A 13,337-nucleotide genomic window follows, 5' to 3' on the forward strand; every position below is an offset into this window, starting at 1 on the left:
CTTCGCTCCTCTGGAGTTCCGCGGTGGATGGCTGACTATTGCTCTTCCTGGGTCTCTTCCCGGCCGGTCTGGTGGTGGAACTCCGTCTCTGGCCGGCAAATGTGTTTCTAAGCACGGTTGTCAATTTAAAAAGTGTGCGGCAATGTGTTAAAAGAGATCTTTTGCTTGACAGGATTTCATCATATAGTTGGTTGGTGGGGTTTTTTTTTAACTTTTTTAGCATACAGTTTTTAATCTTCCTTCTGCTTCCTTTGTCTTCTCTTTCAGGCTTAAGTTCTCTTTGTAACAGTGAAAAAACCACTAATGTAAAGAATAAGACATTCTAAGATTTTCTTTTTAACTAAAGAGTGCGATTTTTTTATATAAATGTGAATTTTTTTTATTACTTGTTGGATCAATCAGATTTGCTTCCGAGTTGGATTTCCATGATGAAAAATGCCTGTGGTTGGAAAAGTGATTTATTTTTCTTCATCAAATAACCTTGGAATTTTAATTAATTCCATCTCTTCACAGGATAGAAATCTGTCTCACCAGAGGTTTGACTGGATTGAATTTCAAGAAGGAGGTAACACCTTCTTCATTGAAATGTGAAGGCTTTGGATTATTTTCCAACTATTTAAGGCTTTTTTTGGTTTGGTGGTGGTAAAATATGGGTTACATCGAAGTTTTTGTGGTCTATTTCTTGATATTTTTGAGAACCAGACATGCGGTAGTGGAATTCAGTAGTCTGCCCTGGAGGTGTGTTCTTTGCATTGACATCATGTTCTATATACAAAAACCTGTTTGGCCCCTGCTGTCTGTTTGTCTCTTAAAAGTGACAGGTGCAACAATGAATGAGTAGAAATCCAAAGTCTTTGTAAATTTTCATTAAAATTAATAATAATTTTTTTTTTTAAAAAAGGAAAAAAGTGACACTTTGAGGCTTTTTGACAGCTCCATGTTGTGATTCTTTGGCCAAGAACTGGACGTCATTATGCCGCTATGGTATTGAACTTTTATCTCCCATATTGTTGGGAGGTTTTTTTTGTTTTTGTTTTTTTTTCAGGAGCGAAGTGGAAGACAGGTAGACAAGCAAGCTTATTGCCATCAAGTATTTTTAATTCTCAAACACTTCAATTTCTAGGTCTCCCGCTGTGCTTAAGTCAAGGGATCAAGTAGAGTCTATGGGTTTTTGGTGATAAATTGAACTTCTGTTTTACTTTGGGTGTTAAGCTCTTAGTTCCTTTAGGTCTTGTAAGAATATTGAATGGAAGATATTACTTTTAGATTTAGAGGATGACCTAAGACCTCAGGTTTTATATTCTACCCCCTTTCTTATTTTGTTGTAGATCTCTTACTAGGTTTTTAGTTCTCTAACTCATCAACCTGATTTCCATACATAGAGCGTTTTCACTTGCCACTTGAAATTATTTCCATCACAGTGCTCTTCCCTGCTCAAATGTTCATGTGATTTACTCTGCTGTGTACTTGGGGAGCTCACTATATCCCCTCTTCTTCAGCCATATCTAACACTCACCCTCACTCATGGACTCTGCTTTTGTTTTTTCCATTTCTTAGTAACTGAGATACTGAAATTACAGTTATTTCCTTGTTTATGTCTTCCACTAGAATGTAAATTCTAAGACTTTAGAAAATTCTTCATCTGCTTGATCAAAGTTACTCAACTTAAATATTATTAGCACTTTGAACCAGATATTTCTTTGTTGTAGTTGACTGTCTTGTGTATTATGGGATGATTACCAGCATCTCTGGTTTCTGTCTCTGGCCTCTGATACTCCTCAAGCTGTGACAATAAAAAATGTCTCTAGTCCTATCTCCTGTGTCTGTCTGTGGAGGTGACAGCCATCTCCTGCTGGCATAAATGGCTGCCCTCAGATCCCACGTGGAGCCAAAGATCATCAAAAAGAAGATCAAGAGGTTCATCTGGTACCATTGGGTCAAAATTAAGCATGATTGGTGCAAGTCCAGAGGCATCGGTAACAGGGATCTTGATGTGTCCAGCACTGGTTATGGGAGCAACAAGAAGACAAAAACACATGATTCCTACATTTCAAGGAGTTGGAAGTGCTGCTGATGTGGGACAAAACTTACTGTTCTGAGATTGCTCACCATCTTTCCTCCAAGGACTGCAATACCATCATTTAAAGAGCAGTCCAGCTGACCATTAGGGTCACCAATCCCAATGCCATACTGTGCAGTGAAGGAAATTAATAGAATCCTTGTTTGCATGGTTTATTTGTGCTAAATAAACCGTAAACACTGCAAAAAAATATTCTTTGGATATTGTTAAATAATCTTCTGAGGGACAAAATCACCCTTGTCAGAAGACCATTGATTTAGAGCAGTGTCTTAGTGCATAAATCCGTTAATCTGTTGATTTTGACTCATAGCATCCTTTGTGTTACAGAGTGAAACTATACCCATAGAGTTTTCCTGATTGTGATATTTATGAAAGCAGGTTTCCAGTTCTTTCTTCCATAGTGCTGTTGAATGGGGTCATATCACCAACTTCGTTAGTTCTCAAGTGCAAACCATTTAGGTTTTTTACCAAAGACTTTCTTGACACATTGTTGTTATTAGTTGCTGTCAAGTTGAGTACAACCCAGTTGACCTCATGAACAATAGATCTGAACCCTGTCCTATCTTGTGCCATCCTTCCTGACATACTCGAGCCCATTGCAGCAGTCACTATGTCTATTCATCTTCCTCTCCTTTGCCAACCCTCCACCTCTCTAAGCATGATGTCCCTTTCCAAGAAATAGCCTTTTCTAGCTACAGCTTGGCATGTAGTAAATATTTAATAAACACTTACTGGATCAAGTGGTGGTGCATAGTAAACACTTAGTGAACGATGGATGGATGAATGAATTTAGCAAGTTAAAGTTTTTTGGAACATGTGCATAGCCTGTTTCTTCTTTTCCTCTTTCTATAGATATTCTTCTTTTTTTTGTTATTCTAGGATTTTCTTCTTTTAAAAAAATTAAGATTTTAATGAAAGTTTATAGAGAGCTTGAATTTCCATTCATGCATTGTGGCACATTTTCCTCTCTGCCCACCCCCCAGTTCGCTTTTATCTCCACCCCCACTCCAATCCAGTTTACTGTAGCTCTTATCCTGGACTATTGTCATGGAAATGATACCTTAATCATATAGTCCTTTTAAGCAGTTCTATTCCACATATGTTTCAATGCAATTTACATTATTTATCCCCTCTTTTCTTAGTTTACCCCCAACCCTTATGTCAGTACTGTTTTATAAAAGTGGCATTATGTAGTATTTGTCCTTTTGTGACTGAGATATTTCACTCAGCACAATTCCTCCAGGGTCACCCATTTTGTATAATATTTCATAAGTTCTTTGTTTTTCAGTGCTGCATAGTATTCTATTGTTTGAATATACCACATCTTCTCTATCCATTTGTTTGTTGATGGGCACTTGGGTTGTTTCCAGCTCTTTGCTATTGTGAACAACACAGCAATAAACATGGGTGTACATGTATCTGTTTGGGTGGCAGTTCTAATTTATTTAAGGCATATTTCCAGTAGTGGAATTACTGGGTCAAATGGTATTTTTTTAAGGGTTTAGATTTTGAAGAGCCTCACAATCAAAATTCTGATCAAATTCTCCTTTGTAAAGGTTCTTGATTTTATAGAACCTTTGGAAATTTTACCCCTCCCATATCCATTTCCAGGATATCTAGAGAAGTGTTTCATTCCTTTATTCACAAGGTGCTTTGGTAACCCCTGTAAGGAGTTTAGAACTAGGGCTACCTATAGAGTTGCAATATTGGTTTGCTGTTTTAGTCTTGGCTTTAGACACATGCTCTTCCATTTTATGTTAGGTGGTACTGGTGAACTTTTTTCTCTATGTCCTAATCTCATCAATCACTTTACTCAGAAGCAAATGACTGGTGAAGCTTTCTATTTTGTCTTGAGCTTTTCATCTGTGAGTAAGTTCTACTTATTAATGACTGGTTAATATGTGTTCCATTTTTCAGAGGGATAGGAAATAAGGTTTCTCAAGTAAGACAGGTTATTGGGGGGAGATGAGCAAGAGGTACAAAGATCACTTACAGATTATATGACCCGTGTATACAGTTTTTGAATGTTAAATGTTTCTGTCCCTGATAAGTGGCTGGTTCTTTAATTATGTTTATTCTTGGATTAAATTCCAGGAATGTGACTATACCAGATGTCAGTAATCTGAAGCCTACAAACTAAGAGTCTTTATACTTTGAAGAGGTTGTAATAAACAAAACAACAGTGAATAATATGCAACAGATATCATGTAGCCTGCAAAGCTTAAAATGTTTATCATCTAATCTTTTGCAGAAAAAAAAATTACAAACTCTGGCATATACCATGATCATAGTGGAGCTAAGAGATGAAATGCTTAGTCTGTCTCTCTCTAGTGTCCTATCCAGGCCCCTAGTCTCCTAGGCACCACTGTCTTGAATGTTAGGGTGGTTCCTAATGAATTTTTATTTCATTTTCAGGTATATGAGTGACCTAAAGCTGCAGACTAAAACGGAGAGAGAGCAGTGCCAACTGGGAGCAAGGCAAAGATGCCAATCCCTCCTCCCCCTCCACCCCCACCTGGCCCTCTTCCACCTCCTACTTTTAATCAGGTAGGTAGTCTTTCTACCAGGCTATCTTAAAACTTTTGAGTAAACAGATGAGTAATCCTTACATACTATGTTTTATTTTCACTCCTTTTGTTAAAAATTCTAGACTTTCCTGTCCTTAGTGTTCTTATTTTGAGTCTACTATTCCTCATTTTCTGATATCCCAGGTTTTTGATCTTACTGTAAATAGATATTTTAGGCTTCCAGGTGTAAGACTCCTATTCTTAGAGATAAATGACACAGTACGATGAAGTGTCCTCATCAGATAGCTTTGATTCTAGGGAGGTCCTCGTAGAACTATAATCACTTGTTTTACCTTATTTTAAGTCCATCTAAATGTATATTTATTTATTTTTTTTTAATAATTTTAATGAGCATTTACAGGGATTTTGGATTTCCATTCATTCATTGCTGCACTTCTCCTCAGCCCAGCCCTCCGCACCGCCCCCCCTACCCCCCAGTTCGCTCCTCTCTTTCAAAAGTAAAAGAAACACTCCTTCCCTGGTAAACAACTAAATGTAGATTTTTGACAGTAGGAACTAGTGTTTCCCCCTAGAAATACTTGCTAAATAAATGTAAATGTATCTTTTTATCTGGCATTTTTGAGAAAAATAATGGAGATTCCTGGTGGTTATTGAAATAATTTCATCTTCTCTCTCTTATTTTTGAAGGTAAAATAGTAAAGATAGGTTTATTAGAAAGTTACATCCGCAAAGGGGAGGGGCCTTCTTCCTTGGTAGGAAATAGGGAGGGAGATAGTCTCTCCTTTAAATGAGTGCATTTTAAATCCTAATTCATCAAATCTGACAACCCATCATAAAAGAAAGGAGTTTGTGGAGTATATTAGAATGAATTCTTAAAAATTAGGTAATTGGAGGAAAAAATAAGTATGGCTTTTGAACCAAAGAGACAGTCATTTTAACCATATTTGGGTTGTGGTATCTGATGTTGCATGAGGAGGGTGGTGTGTGTATATGTGTTACATTTCAGGAGTAAAAATGACTTTAGAAAAATAGTGGGGAGAGAGAGAGAGAAAAAGAGAGTGGTGTGTGTAACAGATGAAAATAGTTTAGGTGGGCTGACTTCTCGTTCAGTGATATTTTGGTGGGCTTTTCCCCCCAGCGTGTCTCCTTGAATCTTGATTACTGCCCTGTACATGCTCTCTTAGTTATTATTAACTTAATAGCCTTTTATTTGGGACTATAAAATAGTAAAAGTAATAATATCTAACCTCAGGGAAGATAATGATAGGATCAGCCCAAAGTTGATTCCTGTGAGGTAGAGATCAGACAGACCTCTACTCTCTAAGCTTTTAGCCCATTCTGATTCAGCCATTCCTCTCAACAGCACTCTTAAGTTTTGCTTCTGGTTTTGTAATTGTTTGCAGGGACCACACTGAACTTGCAGGCCATACTCAGTTAAGTGGTTCATTAAGAAATAGAATACAAATAAGGATCAGGACTAATATCAGGACTAACTTGGGATCAGGATTAAGAAGCATATAGGGGGGAGCTCTGGTGGCCTAGTGCCAAGAAGCTGCACTGCAATCCCAGAGGAACACGGTTCGAATCCACCAGATGCTCTGCCGGAGAAGGAGGCGCAATATCCTCCTGTACCAGTCAGATCTGATTTGACGGTACACGCACACAAAATAAAAAAAAAAAAAAATTTAAAAAAAAAAAAAAGAAGCATATAGGCAAGTGCTCCCTTCTTTTTGGCAGTGTAGACCTCCTCTCAGGCCCATGTAGGGTAAACTTCCCTTGACCTTGCTGACTGTCAAGCACCGACTCTGTCACAGGGCTTCTTCTGGACCTGTATGTAGCCTTCAAGCTCTGCTGCTGAGCTTTCTTGAAGCCTGTCACTACAGTGTTTAAACAGGTTATAGCTATTATAGGGCTTGTTTGCCTCTTCTCTCTACTGTTTTTTTCTCACTTGCCTTTTCTCCTTTCTCCTGCTGCCTATCGAAAAAAATATCTGTGGGATTGGAGATACACACACACACACACACACACACACACACACACACACATTTCTCATCACTTTTAAGGTCTGTTCTTCCCACTAGGACCACCAACTGAACTGATTAATGTTCCGTTAGTAGGCCACTGTCATTTCATATGCATAATAGGCTGTAATCACTTCATTTGCATAGACTCTAGTCACATTGTTTGTACTGCATGTACTGCACCTTTAAAGGTGAATCCAGTCACATAGCAGGCTATAGCCTAGGACTAGACAAAATATATCAAACTACCAGATGTTTACAGCTTACCTAGGAAATGTCAGTCAACTGGTAAAAAAATAGTAAACCCTTTTAGGGTAAAAAACTAGAGCAAAAGTTACTCCTTAAGGGTCAGGGCAAATTTTCTCAAGTTGATTTTCCTAAGAACCAAGTCAAAAGGACACGTAAAGAAGTTCATTTTGTTGTAGAGACTTAGAGTTTGTTAGTTACACAATTTAGAAAATACAGGTACGTATTTTGCACTGGTTTCATTTATAACATGTAGTAGAAAAAAATATAAAGATAAGTAGAAAGCAAGGTTCAAGAAATAGACAGTATACCAATTGACATATTTAAACAAACAGACACTGCCCTGGATGTACTCATAAGTTGCCAAGAAATCTGGAGGACAGCCACCTGGCCAATTGACTGGAAGAGAATGATATTTGTTTCCATTCCAAAGAAAGGTGACCTGACAGAATGTGGAAATTACCAAACAGTATCATTAAAATCACATGCAAGTAAGATTCTGCTGAAAATTACCCAAAAACTACTGGAGTAACACTTCAACAGAGAGATGCCAGTGGTGCAGGCTGGGTTTAGAAGAGGCCATGGTACTAACGATATTACAGCTAATGTTAGATGGATCTTGGTTGAAAGCACAGAGTACCAAATGAATGTCTGTTTCATTGAGTATGCAAAGGCTTTTGACTGTGTGGATCACAACAAACTATGGGAAGAATGGGAATCCCAGAACATTTGATTGTGCTTATATGAAACCTATACTTGAACCAAAAGGCAGTCGTCAGAACAGAGGAAGGAGACACTTCATGGTTCAAAATCGGGAAGGGTGTCCGGCAGGGATGTATTCTGTCTCCATACCTTTTCAATCTGTATGTGGAACAGATCATGCAGGAGGCTGGACTTTATGAGGAGGAATGTGCCATCAGGATTAGAGGAAGACTCATCAACAACCTGCATTATGCAGATGACACAACTTTGTTTGCTGAAACTGAGGAGGACCTGACAAAGATCCTCTCCACTAGGCCAACTGGCAGCATTATGATAGAAGGTGAAGAGATTGAGATTCTTTAACAGCTTTAGTTTACTTGGCTCCACAATCAGCACTCTTGGTATTAGCAGCCAGGAAATCAAGAGATGAATTGCATTGGGAAAGTCAGCTGTCAGGGACCTCTCCAGAGTACTGAAGAGCAATAACATCAGTCTGGAAACTCAGGTGTGCCTGATCCAGGCCATAGTCTTCACAATTGCTTGCTATGCATCATACAGCTGGAGAGTGACTAGGGATTATAGAGAATTGCTACCTTTGAACTGTTGTGCTTTGTTTGACTTACTTTGGTCATGTTGCAAGGAGAGACCAGTCTTTGGAGAGGGACATCATCTTTGGAAGGGTGAAGGGACAGCACGAGAGGAAGACCCTTGAGGAGATGGGTTGATTCACTGGCTGGAGTAATGAGAGTAGGTGTGAAAGAGTAAGTAAGGTTGGCACAGGATAGAGCAGGTTTCAGGGCTGTTGTACATAACATTGCTTTGAGTTGCAAGCAACTCGACGGCACATAACAGCAGCAACAACAATGCAAATTATGTCCTTTGCAAAATACTAGAGATGTGGTAAAACTCAAACTTATTGCCATTGGATTTCTGAGGCTAAACGTTGAATGGAGGAGGAAGTTGCCCATCTTTCTTGTGAAGATCTGCTCATGGATTTGAACCACTTGAGAGTTCCAGCCTTTGGCTTAGAGCATCTGCTATAGAGTGTGCCACCAGAGCTACCAGATGTACTCAACATATGTTTGTCTCAATGGTGATAACATATATAAAACATCTAAATTATCTAACATAACTAACACATAGATACTCGAATTAGTACAGTCCCCCTATCAAGCTTCTGACGAGGAGGGAGACCCAAACCCTTAAGACCAAAAATTGATTCATTGCTGTCATGTTGGAACTGACTCAAAGCTAGCCCTCCATTGGGTTTTTGGAGGCATAAATCATACAGAAGGAGAATGCCCATTTTTCTCCCTGAAAATAGTTGGTGGATTTGAACTGCCAGAGATGTGCCACTTTTGGGTTAATATTGCAGCTCCCTATGTACTGCATCCCTAGAGCTCTTAAAAGCAGGCAGATAGTAACAATAACAAAAAAGCATGTAACTTTGCACTTAATATAGTAATTCAGAAAGATACCAACCACTACTATGAACACTTGTGTTAAATTACTCTGGGTCTCTTTTTTTGTCTGTTTCATTCTTTAAAAGGAAAAAATAAAGCAAATTAGATGCCAAAAAAAAGTGGGGGGAGAAGGTAGAACAGGAGAAAAAGAACTAAGAAAAATTATAATTCTATCAAATGTATATTTGATTAGCTTACACAGGCAGAATGCAGGAGGAGATTATATCATCTTTCTCATGGAACCCAGCTTGACTGAAACAATTTATCTTGAGTGTGTGATGGAAAGGGACTATTTAGAATGAACGTACATTTTTCTCTTCTCTAGGCAAACACAGTGCAGCCCAAGCTGAGTAGAGAGGAGCAGCGTGGTCGAGGTGCCCTCTTACAGGATATCTGCAAAGGGACCAAGCTGAAGAAGGTGACCAACATTAACGATCGGAGTGCTCCCGTCCTTGAGAGTGAGTCTGAGCTTCATTTTCTGGTCTTGAACCACCAGGATCCCAGGTTTGATTTATAGTCTTGCAGCTGGGCTGTTGTTTTATCCTGAGTGGAAAAGTTTTGTGTTGGGATATCCTTTTCCTTAGTTCTCAGGCATTCATTTAAATAAGTATCTTAAAACTAAGTTCTTTCTTGATCTTTGGCAAGCATGCTCTAGATTAAGATTCCCATCTCCTATTGTAATTAGTTCTTGTTAGGGGCACTTCCCAACTGTTCTGTAAGGAAACCAGTATTCTTAAGGAATGTCTCAGCTGAAGCCAAGATAATTGCTACAGGAATACTTGGTAGAATACAAGGTCTGTGAAACAGAGGAAGACCTTCAATGAGGTGGATTGACACAGTGAGTATGAGAGTGGGCTGAAACACAACAGTGGTTTGTGAGGATGGCTCAGGAGTATACAGTATTTCATTCATTATGAGTCAGAACCACCTTAATAGTACTTAATCACTGTCTTTCCCTCTAGGTATCTGCCAGTGTTGTTCACATTTCTGTTCCTGAGCCATTAGCTTCTTTACCACCTTGAACTTGGAAAGGAAAGCCCAGGAAGCACATCTAAATATTTCTTTATTCCCATTCTTCCTGTGCCCTAAAGGAAAGAAGACCCACTCCTTTTTCCATTTTTTTTCTCTTTCATCACAGTGAAGTTTCATTTCCATATGAAACTGAGAGGCTTAGCTTTTTATTTTAAAGGAAAAGGAAAAAGCAAGATTGATTTGTTTTGGAAGTTAAAGCCCAAGTAGAGAAGGACTTGATCCTCAGAATTGACTCAGTCACCAGTTCAGAGCATATGAAATGAAAACTCTCAATGATGTGTTTTCCAGAATCCAAAGGAAGCAGCAGTGGTGGTTATGGCTCTGGAGCAGCAGCCCTGCAGCCCAAGGGAGGGCTCTTCCAAGGAGGAGTGCCGAAGCTCAGACCTGTGGGAGCCAAGGATGCTCCAGGTACTAGATGAGTACTTAATATGTTTTACGAGTGCATTCATTTCCTGTTTCCCCCTCAAGCCGTATATATTTGTATTTTCACATAGATACAAACACATAATTACTTTTACATATCAAACGTATGTATTTTATATGTATATACACAAAGACTGTATAAATTTATATACAAACTTATATCTTGTAAGTTTCTTTTTAAAACATTGTTTTGTACATTTTGCCATTTCATCAAGTACATGTATAGTTCAGTCACATTAATTACACTCATCACTACTACTATTTGCAAAATTTTCCATCTTCTTTAAAGAACAGTGTCCCCTAAGCAAATGCATTCATTTCTGATTGGTTTCATGTGAGCCATCTGGGACTGAAAACTAAGACTGAGGTGGGAAGAAAGGAATTACAGAATAAAATAAAGCAGAAGCTGAGTAATTAAGCAAAAATGTATTTAACATATGTCACTAGTAGTATTTGTTAATGAGTCCTGACTCTCACACTGGGTTAAGGATCAGAACTTTATAAAAGCTGTCTTTGCTGTGATGCACATTGCTCTGTGGAAATGGGTGAGATAGGCATACTAGCCAGCACATGCCCAGCTCTATTGACCCTATTTTGTCTGGTGTCTTTATAGAAAACCCAACTGGTAAGCCAGCTCTACAAGTTCCCAGTTCTCGAGCTGCTGCCCCAAGGCCTCCAGGGTCTACAGCCAGTGGCCGCCCTCAAGATGATACAGACAGCAACCGAGCCTCCCTCCCAGACCTGCCTCGGACACAGAGACCCTCTTTACCGGACCTCTCTAGGCCCAATAGCACCAGCAGTACCGGCATGAAGCACAGCTCCTCTGCCCCTCCTCCGCCACCCCCAGGGCGACGTGCTAATGCACCCCCTACACCTCTGCCTTTGCATAGCAAGAAAACCCCCACCTACAACAGAGAGAAACCTTTGCCACCAACACCTGGACAAAGGCTTCACCCTGGTCGAGAGGGACCTCCTGCTCCACCCCCAGTAAAACCACCTCCTTCTCCTGTGAATATCAGAACAGGACCAAATGGCCAGTCTCTGGCTCCTCCGCCACCGCCTTACCGCCAGCCTCCTGGGGTCCCCAATGGGCCTTCCAGTCCCACTAATGAGTCAGCCCCAGAACTGCCACAGAGACACAATTCTTTGCATAGGAAGACTCCAGGGCCTGTCAGAGGCCTAGCGCCAGCTCCACCCACCACAGCCTCTCCCTCTCTACAGAGTAACCGGCCACCTCCCCCAGCACGAGACCCCCCCAGCCGAGGAGCAGGTAAGTGCTTGGAAGTACTTTCCATTTCCTTCCGTTACTGTAACAGATAATTTGGTTTATGGTTTTCTTCATTCTCTTTTTCTCAAAGCTCTCCTTTAGTGATGGAAAGAATAAGGTCTATTAAGTATCTTTTTATATGTCAGGCTTTATTACTACAGGTGTTAGAAAAACAGCAATAAACAGAAAAGACAAAGCAATTCTAGCTCTCAAGGACAATCAAGCAAACCAGTAAAATAGGTAAATACATTGTATGCAGTATGTTTTACCAGTACAGAGAAATAAATAGGGTAGTCTGAGGTAGTCTGTATATGCTGTAATATATGTATTATACAGTAAGAACTCAAGGAGCTCTGGGCCTAGTGGTAAGAATCTGCATTGCAATTGCAAAAGCCTGCTGTTTGAATCACCAGCTGCTCCATGGGAGAAGCATGGGCATTCTCCTTCTGTATGATTAGCTGCCTTTGAAAACCTGCCAGAGGGTCAGCTATCTGTCACTTCTGACTTGACAATACTTAACAACATCAATAGTCTGAGATGGGAGATACTAATATTTTAAATTAGCATTGGGGATAAGGTCAGAGAAGGCTTTATTGATGACAAATCTGCAAAGACCTGAAGAAATTAATAGAATGAGCTAAGCAGCTGTCTGGTGAATAACTATTGCAGACATTGAAAACAAAAAATGTTTCCTGACACAGGCTTATTGTTGGCATATTATAGAGATGGTAAGGAAGCCATTGTAGAAAGAACACAATTAATGAGGGAACGAACAGTTGCAGCAATGGAAGTCAGAAAACTACACGGGAGAACTTTGCAGAACTTTGTAAATACTCTAATGGCTGTGTGAGATCGGGAACCATGGAGAAGTTTTGAGAGGAGAAATAGAGTGATTTGATTTACTTGTTTAAAATTTCACTAGCTCCTGTAATGAAAACACACTGCTCAAGGGCAAGGGTGACAAAAGGAGACCCCTTGGGATGCTATTGCAATAAACCAGGTGGCTTGGTAATACTACAAGTATGAGGCTTTGAAAAGGAGATAATGAATTGACATTTGGCCAATAAACTCTGAAGTCCAGAGGAAAGGTCAGAGCTAGAGAGAGAAATGTGAATGAAATTAAAAACTACATGTGCTAGATGAGATCACCTGAAGTCTGGGAACAACCTCTGTGTTAGAGGTAAAAGAAAAGAGGAGCATCCAGCAAAGAAAATTGAGAAGGTGCTTTCAATGAAGAGGAGAGGAAGAAAACCAAGAGAATGTTCTAGAAGATAATTAAGAAAGTCTTTCTGGGAAGATGGTGTGATAAGCCTTGTCCAGTGCTCCAGATACATATGCTGTAGACTGAGAATGACTTTGTCTTAGCAACATATGAGTCATTTTTAGTAATAATAATAATAGAGTGGAAGAAGGTGAAGGGGAAAGTCCAGTTGGAAAAGCGGGGATAGGAGGAGAGGAATTGGAGATAGCAATGTAGAAATTTCTTGTGTTTTTACTTCAAAGGAGAACAGATAAATGGAATGGCTTCCAAAGAATATATGTTGGCTTGAGGGTCCTCCAGTCCTATTTGTATGC

The 13,337-nt window shown here is 39.6% G+C and overlaps 1 protein-coding gene across 1 annotated transcript in view; it reads left to right on the plus strand.

The window, feature by feature from the left end:
- Nucleotides 1–13,337, plus strand: part of WIPF2 (WAS/WASL interacting protein family, member 2) — a 42,565-nt gene that overhangs the window by 16,739 nt on the left and 12,489 nt on the right. The window contains exons 2-5 of the mRNA XM_006889413.1: nucleotides 4,496–4,627; nucleotides 9,366–9,498; nucleotides 10,361–10,480; nucleotides 11,109–11,765. Of these exons, the coding sequence (XP_006889475.1) occupies nucleotides 4,565–4,627; nucleotides 9,366–9,498; nucleotides 10,361–10,480; nucleotides 11,109–11,765 (973 nt within the window). The 5' untranslated portion in view covers nucleotides 4,496–4,564. The remainder of the gene's footprint in view (nucleotides 1–4,495; nucleotides 4,628–9,365; nucleotides 9,499–10,360; nucleotides 10,481–11,108; nucleotides 11,766–13,337) is intronic.

Source organism: Elephantulus edwardii, unplaced genomic scaffold (genome assembly GCF_000299155.1).
Source record: "Elephantulus edwardii isolate Elephantulus edwardi_28Jun2011 unplaced genomic scaffold, EleEdw1.0 scaffold00077, whole genome shotgun sequence".
In the NCBI taxonomy this organism is placed as follows: domain Eukaryota; kingdom Metazoa; phylum Chordata; class Mammalia; order Macroscelidea; family Macroscelididae; genus Elephantulus; species Elephantulus edwardii.